Source organism: Podarcis liolepis (assembly GCF_965112155.1).
Source record: "Podarcis liolepis genome assembly, chromosome: 7".
NCBI lineage: Eukaryota > Metazoa > Chordata > Lepidosauria > Squamata > Lacertidae > Podarcis > Podarcis liolepis.
Genome location: NC_139561.1, coordinates 93,286,420 through 93,312,179, shown reverse-complemented (window position 1 = coordinate 93,312,179; position 25,760 = coordinate 93,286,420). Strand labels below are relative to the sequence as shown.

The 25,760-nt window shown below is 44.9% G+C and overlaps 2 protein-coding genes and 2 long non-coding RNA genes across 8 annotated transcripts in view; 3 read left to right on the top strand and 1 right to left on the bottom strand.

The window, feature by feature from the left end:
• Positions 1-25,760, bottom strand: part of LOC310712949 — a 2,318,697-nt gene that overhangs the window by 136,867 nt on the left and 2,156,070 nt on the right. The gene's annotated exons all lie outside the window — the stretch shown is intronic.
• ALKBH6 (alkB homolog 6) lies at positions 1,089-18,499 on the top strand. Of its 3 annotated transcripts, none has more exons than XM_083516345.1 (7): positions 1,089-1,512; positions 2,898-3,044; positions 4,779-4,847; positions 7,557-7,617; positions 12,810-13,040; positions 14,543-14,659; positions 16,603-18,499. In XM_083516345.1, the coding sequence occupies exons 3-7, from the start codon at positions 4,798-4,800 to the stop codon at positions 16,873-16,875; spliced, it is 732 nt and encodes a 243-aa protein (XP_083372471.1). In that variant the 5' UTR covers positions 1,089-1,512; positions 2,898-3,044; positions 4,779-4,797; the 3' UTR covers positions 16,876-18,499. The 3 variants fall into 3 exon arrangements, with proteins under 3 accessions (XP_083372471.1, XP_083372472.1, XP_083372473.1); XM_083516346.1 differs by having other exon boundaries at positions 1,343-1,512; positions 12,810-12,961; XM_083516347.1 differs by lacking the exon at positions 1,089-1,512 and adding an exon at positions 1,604-2,380 and having other exon boundaries at positions 12,810-12,961.
• LOC310712961 lies at positions 19,133-19,547 on the top strand. The gene is made up of 2 exons (XR_014529044.1): positions 19,133-19,256; positions 19,310-19,547. It is a non-coding gene; the product is annotated as an uncharacterized lncRNA (long non-coding RNA).
• Positions 21,175-25,760, top strand: part of SYNE4 (spectrin repeat containing nuclear envelope family member 4) — a 32,463-nt gene continuing 27,877 nt past the window's right edge. For 2 of the 3 annotated variants that reach the window (XM_083516209.1, XM_083516207.1), the window contains exon 1: positions 21,175-21,592. The gene's annotated coding sequence lies outside the window, so the exon portion shown is untranslated. Of the gene's footprint in view, positions 21,593-22,701; positions 22,814-25,760 lie in introns of those variants that run through there. The other variant, XM_083516208.1, reaches the window with a different exon arrangement.

The following is a 25,760-nucleotide window of genomic DNA, read 5'->3' as shown; positions in this document are numbered from 1 at the left end:
GGCGCCACCACCAAGAAGGCCCTCTGCCTGGTTCCCTGTAACTTGGCTTCTCGCAGCGAGGAAACCGCCAGAAGGCCCTCAGCGCTGGACCTCAGTGTCTGGGCAGAACAATGGGGGTGGAGACGCTCCTTCAGGTATCCTGGGCCAAGGCCGTTTAGGGCTTTCAAGGTCAGCAGCAACACTTTGAATTGTGCTCTGAAACATCCTGGGAGCCAATGTAGATCTCTCAGGACCGGTGTTATGTGGTCTCGGCGGCCGCTCCCAGTCACCAGTCTACATGCCGCATTCTGGATTAATTGCAGTTTCCGGGTCACCTTCAAAGGTAGCCCCACGTAGAGCACATTGCAGTAGTCCAAGCGGGAGATAACCACAGCATGCACCACTCTGGCCAGACAGTCAGCGGGCAAATAGGGTCTCAGCCTGCATACCAGGTGGAGCTAGTAGACAGCCGTCCTGGACACGGCTAAGGATGATGGGAACTGTAGTCCAACATCTGTGTACCCAAGGTCAAGAAAGGCTGATCCTGCTCAACGACAGCCAAGCTGGCAGCCTCCAGATCTGTAGACTCCAGCTCACATTAGCACCAATGGTCAGGGATGATGGGAGATGTAGTCTAGGTAGAACATCAGAAGTGCACCATATTAGCTACCTACAAACAAGAGCTCACTCCAGAAATATAGCAAAAAGCTGCAGTTCAAAACGCGTATCCCAAATTGGTTGTTTATTGTACCACATTTAGAACCCACCTTCCCTCCTAGGACCTCCAGGGGACAGGCATAGTTTTCCCCATTTTTTTCCTCACAGCCACCCTGCAAGGTAGGTCCGAGACGGTGATTCTCACCCAGCGAGATTTATGTGGATGAATGGGGTTTTGGACTCTGGTTTCCTAGGTCCTAATCTGACACTAACCACTACACCACACTGGAATTAAGAGCAAAGGCAAAGAACAAAGCAGATGGAGCGCAAAAAGAAAAAATGACTGAACAAAGCATTATACAGTTTCAGAAAGAAACGGGGGGGGGGGGTTTGCCTTTCTAACAGGGCTGGGGTCAGAGCAGGGTTAGAGTTCACTCAACTTCCCCAAGAAAACCTCATAGCAAGGCATCCTTCTCCCACACCCCCAAAGGGACCCAGGAGTCCTGGCCCTTCTCTTTCCTCCAGGCCCCCAAAGGAACCCAGGAGTCCTGGCCCCTCTCTTTCCCCCCGACAATCAAAAGAACCCAGGAGTCCTGTCCTGTCTCCCTTCACCAGCCCTTTAAAGGAACCCAGGAGTCCTGGCTCCCAGCGTCCTTTGCTCTTCAAGAACACCCCCACCCCCTCCCCACCAAAGACTCATTTTGACCAGCCCGCAGACAATTGATTGGTTCACTAGTCTGAAGGAAGGCGAGACCTACAAAGCTCAGCTGTTTGCTGATCCTTCCCGCGGGAGGCTTTCCCCGCTTTCTCTCATTGGATGGATGCAGCTGTCAGTCAACGAGCTACCCGGAAATATCTTGCTGTCTGCTGGAATGGGTGAGTATGCGTGGAGCAAAAGGGCGGGGGGAGTTTGCAATGGGGAGGGGGCGGCTCAGGACTCCTGGGTTCCTTTTCCTGCCCTTGGGAGCCCTGCTACAGGGCTTAGGCGTCCTGGCGAGGCTGGGCTCAGTTGGAATGGGGGAGGCTTCCATTGCACCCCTTATTCCCATTTGCAAGAATGTCATCAAAAAAATGAAGATCATGGCCACTTGTCCCATCACCTCCTGGCAAATAGAAGGGGAAGAAATGGAGGCAGTGAGAGATTTGACTTTCTTGGGCTCCATGATCACTGCAGATGGTGACAGCAGTCATGAAATTAAAAGACGCCTGCTTCTTGGGATAAAAGCAATGACAAACCTAGACAGCATCTTAAAAAGCAGAGACATCACCTTGCCAACAAAGGTCTGTATAGTAAAAGCTCTGGTTTTCCCAGTAGTGATGTATGGAAGTGAAAGCTGAACCATAAAGAAGGCTGATTGCGGAAGAATGGATGCTTTTGAATTCTGGTGCTGGAGGAGAGTCCCATGGACTGCAAGAAGATCAAACTGATCAATTCTGAAGGAAATCAGCCCTGAGTGCTCACTGGAAGGACAGATCCTGAAGCTGAGGCTCCAAGACTTTGGCCACCTCAGGAGAAGAGAAGACTTCCTGGGAAGGACCCTGATGTTGGGAAAGATGGAGGGAACAATGAGAAGGGGACGACAGGACAAGATGGTGGGACAGTGTTCTCAAAGCGACCAGCATGAGTTTGACCAAACTGCGGGAGGTAGTGGAAGACAGGAGTGCCTGGCGTGCTCTGGTCCAGGGGTCACGAAGAGGCGGACACGACTAAACGACTAAACAACAACAACCAGCTGCATGGCAGGTGAAAGTTCAGCAGGTGAAGCTGTTATTCCAGGTAGTATCTACGCAACAGCCACAACAGCCATGTGGTGCTTCGTCGTTTCCCCCCCAAAGAATTCCCTTGCCGCCTTTCTAACATCAGTTTTCAAGGCCATGTGCAAATGAAAAAATAATATGCAAAAAATGCAACGAAGGCATTAAAACTGTTGTAAAAAGCATCTCTAATTTGGGGGGCGGTTGGGGAGGAGGGAGATATACAAAAGTCCTTTAAAGCACTGTTTAAAAGTCTCAGGATAAAGTGGCAATTATAAGTCAAGGTGAAGCAAAGCCACAGAGAGGTCGCTGCCCCAAGGAGCTTCCAAACCAAGGGTAGGCAATTCAGAGAAGCAGCGGATAAAGGGGAAGGGGGGATATAAGAGGCTGGGGGAGGCAAGAGTAGCAAGGGCCGGATGTGAGCAAATGTCTCCAGTAGGAAAAGGCCTTTCTTGAAAGTAGCTCATTTCCCATGGCTGATGTGCTGCTGCTTTTGTCTTTCGCAGGTGAGCGACTGGGAGTTCACCCTTCTTGGTGAGGCTCAGGGATTTTGTGATGGAGTGAGAAGAAACAAAGAAAGCTCAGCTCTCCGTTCTGAGATGTCGGCGACTTCTGATGGGATCATGGCTCTGGAGCCGTGTCGTGTGACACAGGTACCGTCTTGTGGGAGGGATGCTTTTTCCTAGAGGGTTATTGGAACGTCTTCACTATCGATTAGGAAGCTTTGTACAGTGGTACCTTGGTTCTCAAACTTAATCCGTTCCGCAAGTCCTTTCCAAAACCAAAGCGTTCCAAAACCGAGGCGTGCTTTCCCATAGAAAGTACTGCAGAATGGACTAATCTGTTCCAGACTTTTAAAAACAACCCCTAAAACAGCAATTTAACATTAATTTTAGTATCTAACGAGACCATGGATCCATAAAATGAAGGCAATAAACAATGTACTGCAGTCACACAATCAATCAATCAATCAATCAATCAATCAGTAGCTGAACCGGGTTCCACACAGTCACAAAAAAAGAGCTACAAAAACGCAAAATAAATAGCAAAAACAGACAGACCTCAGCATAACACTCAAAACAGAAGTGTGACCCTCAAATTGGAAGTGTAACACTCAAAACGGAGCATGTTTGGCTTCCAAAAAAAGTTCACAAACCGGAACGCTTTCTTCCAGGTTTGCATTGTTTGGGTTCCAAGTTGTTTGAGTACCAAGGCGTTTGAGAACCAAGGCACCACTGTATTATGTTCAGTGAGAGGAATACACTTGTTCACACACACACACACACACACACACACACACACACACACAGAGAGAAGTGAATTAAGCAGTCATAGATTTGTCTAGAGTTGGTGAAGGTTTTCCCAGGAAGCAGATGAGCACAATCTACTTTGAATGCTATATATCAAGCCATAGTTAAGTTACAGGTGATGCCACACCTTTCCGCTCACACCTGGTGAGCGACGTCTCATTCTCTAGGACAGGAAGATGAAAGAAACTTGAACACAATTTGGTCATTCTGGGGCTGCTTGTTATCTGGTTAAAGATAATAGTAATGATAAAGATTAAAGATGGTTAAGGATTGCCGCGGGTTGGACTAGATGACCCTCAGGGGTCCCTTCCAACTCTACAATAAAGATCATGCACCTGTTTTGCATCTCATTTTTTCAATTTTGTGTTTTTTAAGTAAAATGTTGTTTGCTAATTTTTTAAATAAACCTAAGTCAGGTTTTAATTTGTTTAGTTTGATGAATGAAAATGATATCCTTTATGATTTGAGTATGAGTACATATTCAATAAAAGTTTGCCATTTTAAAAACAAACCTGTGTGCACACTAATGAAATGTGCTGCACATGTCTATGACCAGTATAGACTAGGGTGGCGGCTAGAGAGAAGAAACAGAATAATTATCCCAAAGAAGGGGAAACAGACAAAAACCACCCCAGAATTTGATCCCCTTCCTCTTCTTTTTCTTCTTTATTAAATTTCTATACCGCCCTTCATCCACAAGGTGGTTTGCAATATTAAAAATGCGAAAATACATACCGTAGTAACAAACCAAACAATACTCCCCCCACGCAGTTTAAAAGTCCATCGGTTCTTTAATTAGCCAACATTATCAACAGTTGTTTGATTAGCCAAAGGCCTGGCTAATGAGCAACATTCTCAAAACCACCAAATATTAAATGCCAGATATTTTGTACAGAGGGGAAATCTTCATCTTATATATGTTATTCGTTTTTCATACAGAGAGCCATGATTCTGACTGAGGAGCATGCAAAGTTCCCTAATTCACATTGCAGCGGCTGGGATATTATTATTATTTTTTGGGGGGGGTTCCTTAGATCTGCATTTTTGTACTTTTCACATTTTCTCTTTTGTATGCAGTCTCCACCAGCCGCTTACTATGTTCCAGATTTCATCACAGAGGCAGAGGAGGCATACCTTTTGCAACAGGTGCGTGCACATTTATGTTCCCCTTTGTGCGGTGTTTTAAGAACTGTCTCGTTGAATTTGAACCGGGGGGACGGGACCTTTTGGCCTCCATGGCTCACATCCATATCAGGATCTGCCCCATGGGCCAAATTTGACGAAATCCCTTTCAGTGTGATCTTAAAGGGAGACTCACAAAGGCCGATGAGCAGAGATCAAATCCTGCTGTTTAGGCTGTGCAATCCTGGGAACAGGTTTGTGCCGCCAGTACATCAGCTGGTGTCAATGGTGATGCCAACTGATGTGCCCAGGCTTTGGAGAAAATCAGCCTGGTGAGCCAAAACTGGCCTTCAAACCAGGGGTTCCTCACCCCAGAATGTCTTCAGCAATAAGCAGCCAGATGCCTCTGGGTGGCCCAAAAGCTGGGCAAACTGCCAAGGTCCATCTTGTATTGCGACCCCTGTAGGATTCCTGGATCCAGGCTGTTGACAGACATGTCCTTCTGAGCTAATCTTTTTAAAAATCTGCTTCTCTTGTCATTGTTGATGTTAAATTTGTATTTCACATTTTCCTCCCCGAGGCAGCAGACATCAAAGTGGTATAGCAGTTAAAGCAGCCATATAGTATACTCTTAACAGCTATCAATATCAAATTTGCCAGAAACAGCTATCAGGTTGCGCATGGTGTTTCCAATGATATACACAGAGCTCAGTTCTCTTCCTCCTTTCGTTCTCTTTCCCTCTTTCTCTCTCTCTATAATGACTGTTTAGGGAAGTTTTTAATGTTTGATGTTTTATCGTGTTTTTAATATTCTGTTGGGAGCCTCCCAGAGTGGCTGGGGAAACCTGGCTAGATGGGTGGGGTATAAGTAATAAATTATTATTATTATTATTATTATTATTATTATTATTATTATTATGACTGATTTCCAGTCTTAGATCACCAGCGATAATTTCTGTGCAACATTAGGATAGGCAGAATTCACTTTCCACGCCTCCCTGTCGTTCTTGGCAATATTGTGATGGAGAACATAAATGTTCCAACTTACAGACTTAACATATAGAACAAGAGAACAAAAAGAAAATGCGTTTAGAGAAGATTGGAAAACGTTCATTGAATATCTGTGAAATAATGGTGTACAGCTGAAAACGCTGGCAGCATTAAATTCAACAGTGTAAATAATTTTGATGGCTGCAGTAATGGAATACTGAATGTGGTTCCAGTTACAGATAGGTAGCCGTGTTGGTCTGCCATAGTCAAAATAAAAAATAGCCAACAGTGTCCTTCAGCTCTCTATATTGGACAAACAGGCCAAACCTTACGCCAAAGAATAAACGGACATAAATCTGACATCAAGAATCACAAAACAGACAAACCAGTAGGAGAACACTTCAATCTCCCAGGACATTCTATACAAGATCTCAAAGTAGCTGTTTTACTACAAAGGAATTTCAGAAATAGACTGGAAAGAGAAGCTGCTGAATTGCAACTCATTACCAAACTTAAAACCATGGAGAGACCTGGTCTGAACAAAGACATTGGATTCTTATCTCATTATACATGACTAAGCCATTTTTCACCTCACCCCTTGCCTTTTCCTGGAAGACCTATTGCAGTCGTTAAGAGTCGTCAACAGGCTCATCTCAGCTATCTGCCAATCTCCCATTCCCACCACCCTTCTGAGTAATACCCCTCCCCACCTTCTCACTATATAGAAGGATCTGGCAACTTCTGTTTCAGTGTATCTGAAGAAGTGTGCATGCACACAAAAGCTCATACCAAGAACTAACTTAGTTGGTCTTTAAGGTGCTACTGGAAGGAATTTTTTTATTTGGAATACTGAATGGTATGGCTTTTGTAAAATACACAGGGATTTGTGATAGGTAAAATGAGCCATGGAAAGAGAAGAAAGGGAGTCATTGGTATCTTAAGGATGGAAAATGAGTATTTTAAATTTAAGAAAAATTATATACAAAAAAAGAAGAGAACATAAATGTTCCTATCTGGGGGGATCTATCCAATGCGTTGGAAGAAGGTTGAGCTGCCCCTAGGTACTTCTGTTTTGTTTTTAATCTTAATAAATATTAATTTCCATTTTTCCATTTTCCATTTTCCATTCCAATTAATTTCCATAAGTTTCCATTTTATCACATTTTAAAAAATCCTTATTGTACTCATTACATATTTGCTCAATCGAGCTTCGACTTCCCTCTCGTCTCATGGTTTCCATAATTCATTATCACCTCTTAGCATTTTATACATTTTCCTATATACGTTTCACTCCTTCCGTTAATCACAATTTTTAAAATAAATATTAAAAGGTACAGATCCTTAGCATTGCATGTTGACAACCCTGCTAGTGTTGTTAATTGTTTGCGATTGTCCTTCAGATATTGTACAAATTTACTCTAGTCCTTTTGGAAAGCTGGATCGCGCTGATTTCCGATTTTCCCGGTCAGCCTTGCCAATTCCACAAAGTCCATCACCTTCGCCTGCCACTCTTCCAGCAATGAGATTTCCCATTGCTTCCATTTTGGGGCTAAAAGAGTTCTTGCTGCTGTTGTTGCATGCATAAACCCTTTTATATCTCTCTTTGGGATCTCATTCCCTACTATACCTAACAGAAATGCTTCTGGGTTTTTCACAAATGTATTTTTAATTATTTTCTGGGTACTATTTCTGATGCCTGCGGTTTCCATGTGAATATCTTGCTTTCTTTTCCCCCACCTCCAGGTTTATGATGCCCCCAAGCCCAAGTGGACTCAGCTGTCGGGGAGGAGGCTGCAGAACTGGGGTAAATGTTGCGTGCGGACGCCGGAGGGGAACCTCACTGCCTCCCTTAATTGTGTGGATCCCCATTCACTCCTATAGCGCACAAAGGAGGCTCAGAAGGCCCTTGTACATTGGGGTCAGTTTTCTTCAACGGCATGAAGGAGGCTCAGGCAGGGGTGAACAAAGGCATCGTGACACCCGGGGCGGGGTGTCACTACGTAGGGCGCACGTGCAACGCCGCACATGCGCTGCACATAGCGGTTTGCCAGCTGCGCCACTCCAGCACCATACGGACAGTGCCGGGATCCCTACATCGCCGCTACAGCCGCGAATAGAGGATCCTCTACATGCGGCTGTAGCGGCGACGGAGGGATCCCACCCCCATCCGTACTGCGCTTGAGCGGTGCCGGCAGCAAACCGCTATGTACAGCGCATGTGCAGCGTTGTTACATACAGCACATGCGTGCAACGCCGCACATGCGCTGTATATAGCGGTTTGCTGCTGGAGCCGGGACCCTCTGATCGCGGCTGCAGCTGCAAACAGAGGATCCTCCACATGCGGCTGTGGAGGCGCGATGGCTGCTTGCGCCACCGCGAGCCCCCACAGGGTGCCTTATTGTCACCCCCCCAGACGGCACCCGGGGCGCACTGCCCTCCCCCCCGTTGCAGCGCCACTGGGCTCAGGCAGCCATTTTGCCACGCATCTGCCCCTAATCTGTGAAAAAATCCCCGCTCTGCAGGGTGATATACAGTCATATCTCATGTTACGTTTGCTTCATGTTACGTTCTTTCAGGTTATGTCCCGCGGTGACCCGGAAGTGCCGGAAAGGGTTACTTCTGGGCTTCGCTGCTCGCGCATGGGCATAAGCGCTAAATCGCACCACGCACCTTCACAGATACGGCGCTTCAGGTTGCGTTCTTTTCATGTTGCAAACGGGCCTCCGCAAAAGATCCCGTTCGCAACCAGAGGTACCACTGTACAGCGATATTTTGGTTTTCGAGCGTCTCGGAAGCCAAGTGTTTTGGTTTCTGAACGCCAAAATCCCGGAAGTAATTGCTTCCGTTTTTGAACGCGCCTCGGAAGCTGAACGGCTTCCGCTGCGTCCCCCCCCCCCCCAGTTTTCTCCATTGACTTTGCAGCCAGCCCTTTGCAAAAGACTGGAAAGGAGAGGATATCCCATCTAAATCAGATTGGCAAAACAAATTAAGGGAATGCGCTGAACTAGCGAGATGATATCACCAAGGTTGAGAGACGTTGCAGATGAAAAAATTATCAGAGAATGGGACATATATACAGAGTTTATGTACAAGAACACTGTCAAATTACCAATCCGTTTGGCAGGTTTTGATTGAACTTCTGTGTGTAAAATAGAAAAATTTGATGAAACTCGTAAGTCAGACAACATGGAGAAGTCTTAGGCAAGTGCGTATTTAAAGAATTTAATCGGGGAACGCAAGGGGAGGATTGGAGGTCAAGTTAAATTGAATTACAAAACGATGTACAAAGCAAGGATCAATTAGGGAATGAAAGATTGTATACTTTTGTTTTTATCATCAACTGATCTTCTTTGTTATGTAATGTAATTTTCAACCAATAATGCAGTAAAAAGAAAAAGAAAAATCTTTGCAGCCAGCCCTTTGCGCCTCAGTTATTGGAACATTTTTGGAAGTCAAACAGTCTTCTGGAACGGATTACGTTTGACAAAAGCTAGTTTAGCGGTTAAGAGCGTTAGATGTGGACTTGGAGAGGGGCATCCCTTGTTTGCTGTGAAGCTTATGAAACACCATTTTGCCAGGGGGAAAATGAGGAACCCCCTACCTCATCCTGACTTTCTTGACAGAAGAGTGGGATATAAATATTATTTTTTTTGAGAAAGCTGGACTTGTTTGTTCGTTCACCCAGCTGGGAGTCAGGGTGGATAAAAATCAATAATTTTAAAAATAAAAAAACATTATTTTTTTTACTTAAATCAGTTTTTTTTTATTTAAATCAGATTTTTAAAATAAAATGCTTCTGGAGGAAAAACCTTTCTAAAGATAGTTTTCTGTTTAAGTTACATTATAGTCCAAAGGCTATTCATCAGGAAATAAAGATTTCTTTAAAGTTTTTCATATGTGTTAAAAAGCAGTCTAAGTTAACAAACATGGATACATATGTTAAATAAATTGTTATTAAGGAAATGATTATTTTTCTCCTTCCAATAATATACTGCAGAAAAGTTGTCCAAATATAAACAACAATTTCATAATTATCTATGTATTTCTGACAGTATAACCAAATCAGTGATTTTTGATATAACTGTAAAAACTGCTCTCAAAATTTATGATTCCAAAAATGAAAGCTTCATCTGGTTGAAAATATTAAGAGGATGCTGGCGAGGCTGAACCTTTCTGTAAAAAAGAAAAGATTTAAGTCTTACTGACTAGTGATTTAAATTGATTTGATTTAAATCAAATCCACCCTTTTGGGAGTGCCTAAATCTGGACCAGAACACCAAAAATATGTCCAAAGTCCGTTTCGGGGGCCTAATCCAGCCCCAATGGCAGTTTATTTCCTGGGGTAAAATCCTAAAAAAAATAATCAACAACTTCAATCCCCAAAAAAGCTCAATAACTTTAATCCTTAAAAAAGATCAACAATTTTGGTCGGCCCCCACGGCCCTTCACTTCATCAAATCTGGCCCTCTTTGAAACAAGTTTGGACACCACTAAATTAAACTAATGGCAGCTAAAACGCTTATAAAACACACATACAGTCACAAACTACAGTGAAGCTGAGGGAACAGCATATTTTTGATCTGTGAAACCTTCAAAGCCTGCCAAAACAAATTTGCTTTCCTGGCCCAACTCGTCTCTTGACAGTGGAAATCTCCACAGTGAATGGCTCAGCCTGCAAGTCTTTGCTGGACTGTAGGCCTCTGTTTTGTGAGGTGAACAGTTTCTGAGGGAAACTGTCAAGAAATTCACATAGCTGTCAACTTTTCCTTTTTTTTTAAGGGAAATTCCCTTATTCCGAATAGGATTCCTCGCAAGAAAAGGGAAAAGTTGACAAGAAACATGGAAAATCACCATGTTTTGAGTTAGGAGACATGTTTGTTGGAATGTGGCTGCCATCAGCCTTGACATCGCCACCCTCTACCCCTGTTACAGACAGTATTTTATTTTATTTTTAAACCATTTTATTGAGTTTTACAATTTTATATACTGCACAATCATCAATATCACAAAAAAACCCACATATATGAGTCTCAATCCCCTCCCCTGACTTCCCACAACTTCCGCTTCTGGTTCTTTCAATATTTGTTTTTCCTGCCTGTTTTATTCTACTTTAATTTTGTAACCTTTTACATAAATATTATATTCTTATCATTTTCGGACCAGGTTTCCCAAATCACATCTTACATTTTATTATTTTCCCAGTTATAACGTCTTAACTTTATATTTATTTTCTTAATCGTAAGTGTTGACTCAAATCCTGCTAGTGAGTCCATTTCTTTACAATATTTCTGTAGATACAACAGAAACAATTCCCAATTCTTTTTTTAAATTTTTTTTTATTCCCAATCCTTTTTAAAGTCTCTTTGTCCTTGTCTTTTAGTTTCCCGGTCAGTTTCGCCATTTCAGCATATTCCACCAGCTTTTTTACCATTCTTCTTTCATTGCTATCTTGTCGTCTTTCCATTTTGGGGATAGTAATATCCTAGCCGCTGTTGTAGCATATATCAATAATTTCTTCCGCTCTTTTGCCATTTCATGGCCTATAATACCTAACAAAAAAGCTTCTGGACTTTTCGAAAAGCTCTTAAACATTATTTTCATTTCATTATAAATCATTTCCCAATAGCTTTTGATTATTTTACAATCCCACCACAGGGCCTTCTTTCTCTTTACACACCCAACCCTTATCGGAGTTTGTTCTGTACGTTTTTTTGCCATTTTTGCCGGGGTGATATACCATTGTATAATTCGTATAATTCTCTTTTCAAAGTTCTGCAATCAGCGAATTTTAAATTCACTTTCCACAGCTTCCCCCAATCCTCCATTTGTATATAATAATAATAATAATAATAATAATAATAATAATAATAATAATAATAATAATAATTTATTTATACCCCACCCACCTGGCTGGGCTTCCCTAGCCACTCTGGGCGGCTTCCGAAAAAATATTAAAATACTGTAATACATCAAACATTAAAAGCTTTCCCAAACAGGGCTGCTTTCAGATGCCCTAAATCTTGTGCCCTATAGACAGTAGTTTAATAATAAATCTTTATTGCAGTCCAAAGACCCGTGACATAGATTCAGAATAAAATACAGATACATGCAGACAGGCCCCCGGGAGAGGAGGACTGAGGCAATATTTATTTAGTCTTGAGTATGATGATCTTTGATACGTATGACTACCAAAAGAAACTGTGGGACATGGAAAAGACTTGGAAGAAAGTTTAAAAAATTTATTTAGAAAAGTGTCGTAAAATATTAATTTTATTTATTAGAAGTATTAGAGTATTTATTAGAAGTATTAGAGTATTAGAAAAATGTTGGAATGAAAGTATTTGGCTTTAGCAGAAATGTTAAAAAGAATTATGTAAGACTATGTTATGGTTAAAAGAATTCGGTATAAATAAGTTTTAAGTTTTGGGGTTTTTGATGGTAAGATAAGGTTAAAATAGACTAAGGTAATTTAATGACAGAATATTGTGAAAGATGGAAAGGATTTGCTGAGATAATTAACAACTAGAATACAAAAAAGGGAGGTGCGAGGAGGTCGATGAAATAAGTTAATGAAAGTTACGGATTTGGGAATATTGGATTTGTTTTTAATTTTTTTGTTTATTTTTGCTTTTGGATTGTGATGCATTGTGTGTTTTGTTTTTTATAATAATAATAATAATAATAATAATTTATTATTTGTACCCCGCCCATCTGGCTGGGTTTCCCCAGCCACTCTGGGCGGCTTCCACAGAAACCAGAAAACACTAAAATATCATACATTAAAAGCTTCTTTTTGATTTTGGTTTTTATTGATTTGAATTGTTGAATTGTTACTTTTATCTACTTTTTTCTTTCTTTTTCTCTTGTTTTTTCCTTCTTTTTTTCTTTGTAACTTTAAAATTCTCAATAAATATTATTTTTTTAAAAAAGAAAAGAAACTGTAGACGGTATTTTAAATATCTGTGGCGTTTTATGCTTCTTCTTTTTCCCCCTCAGGAGGGCTGCCTCACCCCAGAGGGATGGTTCTGGAGAAGCTGCCCGCCTGGCTCCAGGCCTGCGCCGACAAAGTCTCCTCCCTCGGCGTTTTCGGAGGGAAAATGGCGAACCACGTCCTGGTCAACGAGTACCATCCTGGCCAGGGCATCATGGTATCATGGCGCCCGGGATAAAACCACTGAGATATCCCAAAGGCTCTTTGTACAAATCTGTGGCATGTCTGGGAAAAACGTGTGCCATTCTTCTGGCAGCCTCGCCTCAGAAAAGGCTGGCGCTAACGTTGGGAAAGGTTCAGAAATGGGGAAAACAAAATGGCCCCAGGGATGGCGCAATTGTGTTGTGCTTGTGAGGGGAAAAGCGGCAGTTAAGGGACTTTTTAGTTCAGAGAAAATGGTAAATAAGAGGTGACATGGTCGCAGGGTGGATAAAAATCAACGATGTTTTTTTAAAAAAAAAGATTTTTAAAATTTAAATTGGATTTTTTTAATTTAAATCGGATTTTTAAAAATAAAATTCCTCTGGAGGAAAAACCTTTCTAAAGATAGTTTTCTATTTAAGTTACGTTATAGTCCAAAGGCTTTTCATCAGGAAATAAGGATTTGTTTAAAGTTTTTCATGTGTGCTAAAACTCAGTCTAAGTTTTTAAAAAAAAAAAAATACCCAAAACGTTTAACCACATTGGTTAACAAACATGGATACATATTGCTATAATGTTATTGCTTTAGTTGAATAAATTGTTTAAATAGGAGCCAACACAACACAAAACACTCTTGCTGTACATAGGTTTTATTTTATTTGTTTTTTATCTTATACAGTGGTACCTTGGGTTATATATGCTTCAGGTTACATACGCTTCAGGTTACAGACTCCGCTACCCCAGAAATAGTGCTTCAGGTTAAGAACTTTGCTTCAGGATGAGAATAGAAATTGTGCTCCGGCGGCAGCAGGAGGCCCCTTTAGCTAAAGTGGTGCTTCAGGTTAAGAACAGTTTCAGGTTAAGTACAGACCTCCGGAATGAATTAAGTTATTAACCCAAGGTACCACTGTATTTTGGAAATGTACATTCAGGATTTTTATTTTTTTTAAATTTATTGGTTTTACAAAAATTTTTATAGACAATACAAACAAATAAAGAAACAAACAAACATGTATAATTTCGTATCCTCTTTTCATAAACCTCACTTCTCCGACTCCCCCAAACCTCCCCTTTCTACATCCCAATTTCCAAAATTATTTCAGCAAATCCTAAACTTATTTTTTTTTAACAAATTTGTCCCTTATTTATTCTTTTCTTTTACTTAATCTTTTGCCGCTGTAATCTCCTTTTTTTCTAAAACCTCAACATTTTAGCATTCATCAATTTTGTAATATTTCTTGAGATAAGTTTTAATTTTTTTCCAATCTTCATCCGCTGTCTCTTTCCCCTGGTCACGGATTCTGCCGGTCATTTCAGCCAATTCCATATAGTCTATCACCTTCATCTGCCATTCTTCCAGGGTGGGTAGATCTTGAGTCTTCCAATGCTTTGCGATGAGTATTCTTGCTGCTGTAGTAGCATACATAAAAAAATTTCTATCTTTCTTTGACACCAATTGGCCGATTTCTTTGCCTTTAAATTTTTTGGGGGGCCGCAAGAGAGTGGGGCCCTAAGCTAGAGCTTGTTTAGCTTATACGTAAATCTGGCACAAATCTCTCCTTTCCCCTGTCTGACGTTGGGTCTGTTTTTCCCGTAGCCTCACGAGGACGGTCCCCTCTATTTCCCCACCGTCACAACCATCAACCTGGGGTCTCACACCCTCCTCGACTTCTACCATCCCATCAGCAGAAGGCAGCAATCGGAAGGCGGAGAGGTAAATAATACTGGGCAAGAGGATGTTCTCCAGTCCCATTTTATTTTATTTATTTTTTAAATATAATTTTTATTAAATTTTCTGTTTTACAATTTAGAATCCTCCTTTAAACATCCTTAAAATGTGAATGACTTCCCTTCTTCTCTTTCCATGGTTCATTTTGCAAGTCATGAATCCCTGCATATTTTACATAAACGAAACCATTCAGTATTCCATTATTACATCCATCAAAACCTATTTGCACTGTTGAATTTATGTTAACGCTGCCAGCATTTTCAAGTATACACAATTTCCCCCATATAGTCAATAAACATTTCCAAATCTTCTCTAAACGTATGTTCTTCTTGCTCTCTTATTCTATATGTTAAGTCCACAAGCTGCGCATATTCCATCAGCTTAAGTTGTCATTCTTCGTTAGTTGGGACCTCGCTCGTTTTCCATTTTGGGGCTAACGAAACACGGGCCGCAGTAGTGGCGTACATAAATAACCTTTTTTGACAACTGGGAGTTTGAATTATCCCCAACTAAAAGGACTCTGGTTTTTTTTTTTGGAAAAGTACTTTTAAACATTTTTTTCAATTCATTATGGATCATTTCCCAAAACTCTTTTACCCTTTTACAGGTCCACCACCTATGAAAGAATGTACTCTCAACCTCATTGCATCTCCAGCACTTACCTGATTCAGTCCTAGACATCTTAGCAAACCTACTCAGAGTTAAATGCCATCTGTAAATCATTTTCAAGTAGTCCAGTCCCATTTGAGCTGCTTGGTTCTGGCCAGAGCTGTGGGGAGTGTTGGTTGGCACTGCCACTCAGATATGGGCAGCTCAGTTTCTGCTGGAGGTGAGGATCAGGAGTTCAAGGGAGGCCCAGTAATAATTGCCATTTAGAGGAACATAGGCAGGTGCCTCATTACCAAGCCAGGTCATTCATCCATCTAATTCAGTGCAGTCTGCACGGACTGGCAGCAGCTCTCCAGGGGTTCAAGCAAAGAGAGTCTCCCAGCCTTAAACTAGAGATCTGGCCTTCTGCATGCAAAATAGATGCCCTGTCAATCACCTATGGCTGTTTGATCCCCCATTGATAGCCTGCTTGCCACGTTAACCATGCACATTATCTGCCTGTTTTCCCACTCCCCCCCCCCAAAAAAGTATTGCATCTTTCTCCGCTGTTCTAGGTAGCTGCTGTGATCCTAGCTGTGCTTACATCGTGTAAAAAGGACAGTCAGAACCCACTTACAGGTGTCACCAGGCAATTGCAGTGCTACTGACTTTGCTTGGGCATATTTTGGAAATGTGGGTGCATAGAATTTGGGTACCATTTAGCAGTAAGAAGCAATAGATATATCAGGATATGCGGGTGGGGGGGAATCCCCCAAGCAGCAAACCCAGGGGATGGAGTTGTGTGGCACAATAATTTGATGAGCACTGCTATAAAAAGCACACTTCTATTTCTGCCTGCATGCCAAAATGTATTGCTCTCAGGCTGCGCACATCTTAATAATAATAATAATAATTTATTATTTATGCCCTGTCCATCTGGCTGGGTTTCCTCAGCCACTCTAGATGGCTTCCAACAGAATATTAAAATACAATAACCTATTAAACATTAAAAGCTTCCCTAAACAGGGCTGCCTTCAGATGTCTTCTAAAAGTCTGGTAGTTGTTGTTCTCTTTGACATCTGGTGGGAGGGTGTTCCACAGGGCGGGTGCCACCACCAAGAAGGCCCTCTGCCTGGTTCCCTGTAGCTTTGCTTCTCGCAATGAGGGAACCACCAGAAGGCCCTCGGCGCTGGATCTCAGTGTCTGGGCTGAACGATGGGTGTGGAGACGCTCCTTCAGGTATACTGGGCCGAGGCCCTTTAGGGCTTTAAAGGTCAGCACCAGCACTTTGGATTGAGCTCGGAAACATCACAGCTAAGGGTTTTTGTTTCCCTTTCCAGGGGCCCATCCTTCAGTCTGAAGATCAGCGCCACTTCTTGTCCTTGCTCCTGAAGCCCCGTAGCCTCTTGGTCTTGCGGGAGGACATGTACTGCCATTACCTTCACGGCATCCGCCCGGTTGCAGAGGACACTGTCACAGAGAAAGTGGCCAACGCAGGCATGTGTGATGCTGAACCTGGGGACACGTTGCAGCGGGGGACACGGGTGTCGCTCACCATCCGTCACGTCCCCAAAGTGCTGAAAACCTCTATTTTCCTGGGCAGGCGGAAGTGACCGTTTTGATTTGTGGTGGCCCACGCACTGGAACGCTTTTCTGTCCACAAGCAGCTCCCTGCATGCAGAGAGCCAGCATCTCAGGGAGAAGGGTTCTAGCCTAGACTTCTCTCTCTCTCTCTCTCTCTCTCTCTCTCTCTCTCTCTCTCTCTCTCTGGGATGCAGGGAATGTTTCTGCATACAGAGAGTTTGTGGTGGTTCTTTGTTTTTTTAGCATGGAGGAGTATTCCTCCTTGTAGTCCGAAGTGTTGCAGTCCATGCTTGACCTCCTCTTCTGATGTTTGAGAGAGTGAATCTTAACACAGAGAAAGACTGTGAATTGCAGGAGAGAAAGAGCAGCCGCTGTAGACTGCAAATTTGCATGAGCTATTAAGCGGGGGCGGGGGGGGGGAGTGAAGAGAGAGACGAGAATAGTAAGGCCTGGAGGCAAAGGAGAGGACGAGGCTGCGCTCTGGTGCGTAACATGTTCTATAACACGCAGCGTGCAATGTGGCCTGGCAGATGGAATAGATGCTTGATGACCTTCCAGCAAAGCCAGAAAGTCAGGCCATCCTCATTCTCTTCCCAGCAAAGAACCGTGTCTGACTTTGCTAGCAGGAGACTGGATGCCTGGGTTTGACTCACATGCCCACATAGCCTCTGGCTTGCTCTGTGGGCATGTCCTTAGGCCTCCAGACCTCCCTGTTTGGCCCACAAGGCTTCTTCTGCCAAGCCATGCCCACCTGTCCTACAGATAAAGATGCTGATAGATGCCACAAGGGAGTTTGCAGGCAGTGATGGTCAGCTGATTGTCGGGGCCTGCAAAGCCCTGCACTTTGCAAGCCCACAAGGATCATGTCATAGTGAGGGCTTGCAAAGGGTCTTTTTGCTTTCATGGTCTGATTGCAAACCACAAGGGTGCAAACATTTTGGTGTCAGGTGACTTACAAGCAGGCAGTGAGGGAGATCTCCTATCCTGGCCCTGCCACACAGGACAGAAGTCCAGTGCCTGGTCTGCAGAACTGCAAATCTGGGCTATTGGATAGGTTTCCATCTCCTGGTTTTAACAAGTTGCCCTACATTGCTCCTTATCGGTGCTAGTTCTGGCTCAAAAGACCATTTCAAGTAAGGCATATTTCCACTCTTGGAAATGTTTTATGAGGAAGTGCTAGCTTTCAAGCTGGGACATTCAAATAAATGACTTGCTGGGCATGTGCTAACGTCATAAAGGTTTTGTGTGTGGTTCTTGCAAAAACCTTGTGGTTCTGAAAACCTTTGAGATCAAATGAGCTCCTTGTGTTTTGCCCCAAAGACTAAATCCACACTATTGTGCCTGAACTTAGCACTCCAAAGATGCCCTGAATCCCAGGGTACATTTCCAGTCTTCCGTCAGGGCATGTCAAAGCATCGTTTGCAAGGCTGACTTCAGCACATCGCAGTCAGTGGCGAAAAATAAATGTGAAGTCAGATTTAAAGATAGCTACGGGGTGAAGAGGTTACTGAGATACAACAGTAGAAAAAAAGAGAAAGTCCATCTACAATGAGACAAAGGAGGAAATCTTACAACATCCAGATATACTGCTGACCTAGAGAACTGTATGTCTGATGCACTGGAATACAAAATAAAGTTCCACCAAATAAGAAATTCCCTTTTAATAGGCGTATGTTATGGGTAATTTTTTGTCCAGTTATGGGTAAATATTATTGTACCAGCCTAGCAAGCTAGGAGAGTCAAGCGTTTCAAAGTCTTCCATAATAATAATGATTTATTACTTATACCCCGCCCATCTGACTTTGTTGCCCCAGCCATTCCAGCATGGTATAAAAACACAGAGAATCATCAGATGTTAATACCTTCTATTGCCAGGACCGTGAATGTGTCGGGGCTGCAATTTGGCCAGCTGCAATCAATAGAAATACTGCAATAAAAGATACTTCAGATACTGTGTATCTGAAGAAGTGTGCATGCACACGAAAGCTCATACCAAGAACTAACTTAGTTGGTCTTTAAGGTGCTACTGGAAGGAATTTTTTTATTTTGACTATGGCAGACCAACACGGCTACCTATCTGTAACTGTAATAAAAGAGGTTTAGGTTGGACATGTTTGTTGGGCCCATGAAACAGCGATCGGAAGGACGTCACCTGAATATTATGGGCTTTCAATGTTATTCGGCCAAGGCTGAGCTGCTGGCCTCGTCTTCGTTTGTGGCAGCCCACACCAAAACCCCTTCTCAAAGGATTCTGATAGGGAACCCATAAGAAAAGGAAGCAGGTCCATGGGGATGGATTGGGCCCCAATAACCTCAGCTTGCCCTCCCCCAGGCCCCACCTGCCTCACTTCTTTATTGCATCCAGTCCATGAGAGCAATGCCTATCAGATTCTTCTTCCTTAGCCTCAGTGTTGCCCTTGTAGAACTGAGCAGGGAGGAGGATGGGGCCAAGCCTAGAAGGAGTTGGCTCTGCCTGTCATTGACTCTGGCTCCCCCTACTGTCCGTCTCCCTGGCTTCTGCCCTACCAGCTCCAATGGCCACCAGCCCCTTGCTTCTGGGGCTTGTCTTGAGGGGAGAAGAACCAGTAGGGCTTCTGCAGTTGTACATTTTTGTACACGTAGGAAACCAGAGAACTTCAAAGGCTTAAAATTTGAGGCGTTTTTCAACGTACAATGAATTAAAAATACATATATTTCTGTATGGACTGTTGCCTTGCATTCAAAACAAAGCTGTCCAGATTCAAAGCATCTTGTAGTGCGACTGGGACACAACGGGGCCATTGCAAAATCTGCAGCAGATGCAACAGCGTTTGAGGCAACTGTGTGCAAAGTTTTGTGGGAATAAACAGGGTGGGCTCCTGAGAGAGCCTGTTTACTAATTAAACACATTTCTAAGCTGCTTAATATTTTGAAATCTCAAAACTATATGCAAAAAGAGAACACATGGACAATGAAACAGTGTTTTAAACAGTTACAGCATAAAAACAGGAATTCACTAATAACAGGGTTCAATATTATGTGTCAGGGTAAGCCTGGGCAAAAGATACGCTGTCTTTACAAGAGGTCTGATGCCATTGTTGGGCAATGCTTCAAATGTGGTAGTGAAAAGGACCTTCCACAGTGCAGGGGCAACAGCAGAAAATGCCCATTTTCAGGTCACTTCCTTCTGATATCCTACGGTCTGGTGTTGATGGCTATCAGAGATGAAAACAGCCAGTTCCATCCTGGTTCATAACTTTACGACGTTGATTATTCCACTTGATTAAGTTTATGGCATACTGTTCATGCGGCTTATCCTGTCTGGTAAAACAAGGAGCCACCGTGCACCTATGACTTCGTTGCCTTCTGCATCTGGGCTGTGGGTTAAAGTGCACTAGACTAGGAGGCCTTTAAAATGTACACAAACGAAAAGGTGCCTATTTATTTATTCTGCCTTTGCTAGCAGTTAAAAACAGTTTTATTCAAACAAGCATTTACTGGCCTCGGTTGCCCAATATTTTATTGCGTGTTTCTGCTGTTGTGCGTTAATTGTACTGTTGTCAGTGGAGGCTGGTCCTTTGGGGGAAATTTGGCACTGCTCCCCCCCAGCTCACCCAGCCCTGGTCCCCACCTGCCTGCCTTCCAGTCCAGGGGGTGGCACTGGCTGTGAACTTCCTCCTCAGGGTTGCCCTGGTACAACTCAGCAGCAAGGAGGAGGATGGGATGTCATTGGCTCTGGCTGCACCTAAGGTTGGCCTCTCTGCTTTCTTCCCTTCCAGTCCCAAGCCACTTTTAACGCCATGCATTTAATGTGCAATGCTGCACAGTGGTGTCCAAACTTTTTTTCAAAGAGGGCCAGATTTGATTAAGTGAATGGCCATGAGGGCCAACCAAAGTCGTTAGGCTTTCACCAGCTTCTAACAGACACATGGAGTTGGGGGCACAGTTGGGTACCTGCAGCTGAGATCTTAGAAATTTTGCCTGAAAGCCATCTAGCTTAGGCAGGTCCCTTGGCAGTCATTGATAGCTTCCTCCTCCACAGATTTGCCTCATCTTCTTTGTACAGCCATTCACATGAGTGGGGAGAGAACGCCACCATTTCTCCTTATTGCTGCGTGAAGATGTCCTTTATTCCCTCTCTCTCTCGCCTCTTCCTTGGTCACTGCAGCCCTTGTTTGCACGGTGCAGAGTGTGTGCTTTATTTTTTGTTCGTTGCAAAGGGAGAAGAAGCACCTGGCTTGTCCGAGGGAGTGCACCGATGGGTTGGGCTCCCTCCCCACACACCCGTGTTACCGTTGGAGAATCAAATTACCTGGCAACCCTCCCTGCTCCTGGTTTCTCTTTGTGCAGGTATCTGCAGAGAGAGAGAACACAGCTCACCTGTTGAGGGAGGGCGGAAGTAGGAGGAGGAGCGGCAGAGGTTTGGGGCAGACGTTTTTGGGGTTGCCCTTTTCAACCCTTCGCTTGCAAAGTCCATCCCCTTTCTCACCGCGTCGCTTCTAGGTCTCCATCCATCAAGGTGTGCGCGCCCTGCAGAGGAAAGGATGGAGTCAGCTGCGCCTGTTGCGCGCTCCCCGCTGTGGGTGATGTGGCAACCGCGCTAGGACACCTGTTTAATGATTGACAGGCGCGCGGGAGAAATGCAAAAGGTCAGGCTGTCGATGCAGCCTCCGAGCTTCCCGCAGACACTGGGTTTCGATCTGGCGGGGATCGTTGATCCACACGAAGCTGGGCTGCTTTGCGTGACTCTTTAGAAAGGCAGTTCAGGTAAGTCGCCCAGCGGCGTAGCGTGGGTTGTCAGCACCCGGGGCAAGGCAAGTAATTTGCGCCCCCTAACCCGGGGCAAGGCAAGTAATTTGCGCCCCTAACCCCTAACCTGCCGCCGCTGCCAGCTTCTTGCTGCTGCCTGGGCCGGGTATTCACAGTTCTACAAATCTTTGGCGCTGGCTTGCTCCATTAGTTTAACTTGGGGGGGGGGTGAGAGAGAGATTGCAATCGTGCTATGTGCACCGAGAGGGGGGGGCACGGTTGTAACGCAGTGGGGGGGGGAGAGAAGAAGAGAAACTAGCAGGAGAACCTTGATTTCCCTCTGCAGCTCTGTGGGGAAGGAGGGCGCAGACTGGGCTCCTTCCTCGCCACAAGATCCCTCGGCTGGCCGGGGCCGCACTCCCCTCTCCCGGCCGGCAGCGCCTGCAAAGGCTGCGGGTTCCGCTGCTCCTCCGTCTCTCTTTCCACTGGTAGCGAGAGCGGGTGGGAGGGGGCCACCCGGGAGCCGGAAATGGGTGCCAAATAAGGAGAGCGGGGGCCTGGATCCTGGCCTTGTTTGGCGCTTCCCCTCAGCCGGTCGCCCAGCCAAGCCCGCGGCGGCGGCGAGGCGATGCCCGCGCAGGGGGGCGCCCACCCCTCGGCCCCCGCCCGGCACTGCCGCCCCAGCACCTGCCCGCTCCTCCCAAGGGGCCTCCTCTCCCTCCCGCCTCTTCGCAGCAGTCCTCGCGGGGCGGACAGGCTCGACTCTCCCCTCCCTCTTGCGCCCCATCCCGCGCCCGATCCTGGCCAGGCTCCGGCTCCGGACCTCCTTGCTAGCGCCTGCTACTCCCCCTGGTCACCCAGTCCGACCCCTCCTCCCAAAGGAGCTGAGCCCCGAGGCTCTTCGGCGACTCTGGAGGTGGCGAGTGCGCCCCCCCAGATGTTGCGCCCGGTGCGGCCGGCACCCCTTGCACCCCCCACGCTACGCCACTGAAGTCGCCACCTGCCCGTGCCAGCTTTCCAGGCTGAGGCTTATTGGCCCCCGGCGTGAAGTGAAACCTTCTACCTGCTCCTTAAATTGCTCTCAGGGTGAGAGTGAAGTGCCATAAAACTTGGCAGCGTTTCAGTCTCGGTTTGCATGATGTCAGACTGCAGTCTTACAGTGCAAGCCCAGCCGCGTCTACTCGGAAGGAAATCCTGTTGAATTCAACGCAGCTTGCTCTCGCCTCCCAGAGAAGCGGGGTGAGGATTGCAGCCTAAATTGCTGGATTGGATGATGTGAAATGCAGTTTATTAAGGAGTCCGAATTAGGCTAGTAGGATGGCACCTTAAGAGCACATTTGGGGCTGTTTTGGTTTCAGTGCATTAAGAGTAAATAGGCAATGAAAATAATAAAGAAAAGAGCAGCAATTTGTGTTTTATTAAATTTTGGGTATTAAATTATTTGCTTCTTGCAGTTCCTTCAGTTTATTTTTTTTGGGGGGGGAGCACGCTTCTCAAAATGCCAGATAATTATAGAGAGGCAGTGTTTACTCAATGGCAAATGAATCGCACTCTGTGCATGCTTGTGGGGTATCTCACAATCTCAGGTATTGGCATGCTGGCGTTCCTGAAAGCAGTTTCTAAAGCTGAGCCATAGTACTGGAGGTTTGTGTAGGTCTGGAGAAACAGACAAAACCCAATTTCTGCCATTTGAAAACATGCAAATATTGGGGGTGTATCTAACTACTGTGCCTAGTGAATATCATGTCAGTGAGGGGACTGGGACCAGTTTGGAAAACTACAATGATGGCGTGAGGCAGAGAGACACAACCTGTTCCATCTTGGGAAATCAAAATGTCACTGCAATATGCTAGAACAATATGTTTGCTGGACTTCTTGGTGGCTGTTTGACCTACGTGAAATCGCAGACAGCAGTCCTGCAGGTGTGGCGCACTCTCTCTTGCTGCTAAATTATGGGATCGACAAGGCACACAGTTACCGGGGATAGTTTGCAAAGTCATTTTGGCAAGAGGTTTATTTTTATAGGAGTGGATTTTCACCAGAAAGGTTGCATCAAGATTAAAGGTGGGTGAGGAATGCAGGCTGGCATTTTGACGGCAACAGCACCATGTGCAAAAGTTTTCATGCAGAAGAACCATGGGTCCCACAGCAAAACATTGTCCAGAGACACTCTGAAACCCTGAAGAGCTGCTTGCGGTCAGTGTAGACAACACTAAGCTAGCTGGACCAAAGCCCTATATTTGAAAAGAGTGCCCTGCCTGTGTGTCTGTGGTGCCGTTTCAACTTTGAGGAATGCCTTTTTCTCACTCTGGCTAATCAAACCATATATTTCCTCTGGCACCTTCAGTAGCTTGGATGCTCAATTTTGGAAAACGAGATGCCTCCGATCTACCTAGAGACCACCGCTTTTGGCATGGATTCTGTGCTCCCTGATCCCAGGCAGGCATGGACACCTGTGGGGGAAAGAATGAATTCTGTGTATGCTTAGAGGCACTGTCCTGTTTACTGTTGCACCCCACAAACTCTGGGTAACAGATCCCTGGCTGGAGCGCCCTGGCCAGCCCGTTTGCAAGGTGCATGCCCACAGCTACGTGCCAAAAGAGAAGCCAAGCAAACCTCTGCGTACACCGATACGTGTTTGCCAAGTCTATTGGCAGGGGACGCCGCAGACGACCCAAGGGAAGCTGCCGCTGTGCTTGCTTTGGTGCCGCAATAATTCTGCAAGGGCCATCAGGGAAACACGGTGTTTGTTTTAGCTGCAGTGAGAATATTTGCAATATTTGAAAAAGTCACAAGGGCTGATAAGTCAGGGCACAGAGAGGGGGGCATCTTCTGGCCTGAGCATAAAAGGGAAGGAGGCTGGCATTGTTCCCAACCATTCCTGTAGCCTTTTGGGAGGAAAAGTAAGAAAGCTTAATTTTTGTTAGGCGTTAATTCTTTTTTTCCAGAGCTAATCATAAGGACAAAAGTACCTTTGAGAATGGGCAAAGTATCTTTCTTTCTTTCTTTCTTACTAAAGATTAGGAGAAATTTACGGAGCCTGGTTTTCAGATGTGTTGGGCATCCCTGATGGGTTGATGTTGTAGCTTCCTGTTTATGTTGAGAGCAATGGCTGCAGCTCAGTGCTATCAAGCATAATGCATGCAGAATGTCCCAGGTTCAACACTTAGCAGCACCCCCAGGGAGGGCAGAGAGAGAACCACGGTCTCAAGCCCTGAAGAGCAGCTGCCAGTAGACAAGACTGAGCTAGTTGGACCGATTGTCTGGATCTATATAGGGAAGATTCCTATGTTGTATTAAATTTTGGGCAGGCCTAAAGAGAGAGGGAGCGGCCAGGGTGATCTCAAACCTATCTGACAATTGCAGACCTCAGGCTGGTATGCAGGATGAGACCCTCCCTGCCCACAGACTGTCTTGCCAGAGTGGTGCAAGCTCTGGTTATCTCTCGCTTGGACTACTGCAATGCGCTCTACGTGGGGCTACCTTTGAAGGTGACCTGGAAACTGCAACTAATCCAGAATGTGGCAGCTAGACTGGGGACTGGGAGTGGCCACCGAGACCATATAACACCAGTCTTGAAAGACCTACACTGGCTCCCAGGACGCTCCCAGGCACAATTCAAAGTGTTGGTGCTGACCTTGAAAGCCCTAAATAGCCTCAGTCCAGTATATCTGAATGAGCGTCTCCAGCCCCATCATTCTGCCTGGACACCGAGTTCCAGCTCCGAAGGTCCTCTGGCAGTTCCCTCACTGCGAGAAGCCAAGTTACAGGGAACCAAGCAGAGGGCCTTCTCAGTGGTGGCGCCCGCCCTGTGGAAAACCCTCCCACCAGATGTCAAAGAGAAAAACAAGTACCAGACTTTTAGAAGACATCTGAAGGCAGCCCTGTTCAGAGAAGCTTTTAATGTTTAATAATTGTATTTTAATATTCTGTTGGAAGCCACCCAGAGTGGCGGGGTATAAATAATAAATTGTTATTGTTATTGAATCATAGTAATCATAGAGTTGGAAAAAGTACTGCCAGGAGTCATCTAGTCCAGCCCCCCGCAATGCAGGAATCTTTGGCCCAAAGCGGGACCCTGAGATTAAGAGTCCCTTGCTCTGCTAAACCGAGTCACAAGTGGGGAAGCTGCAGTTCTGCAGCAGCAAGGGAAATTCATTCTTTGCATGCTCAGAGGCTATGTGCT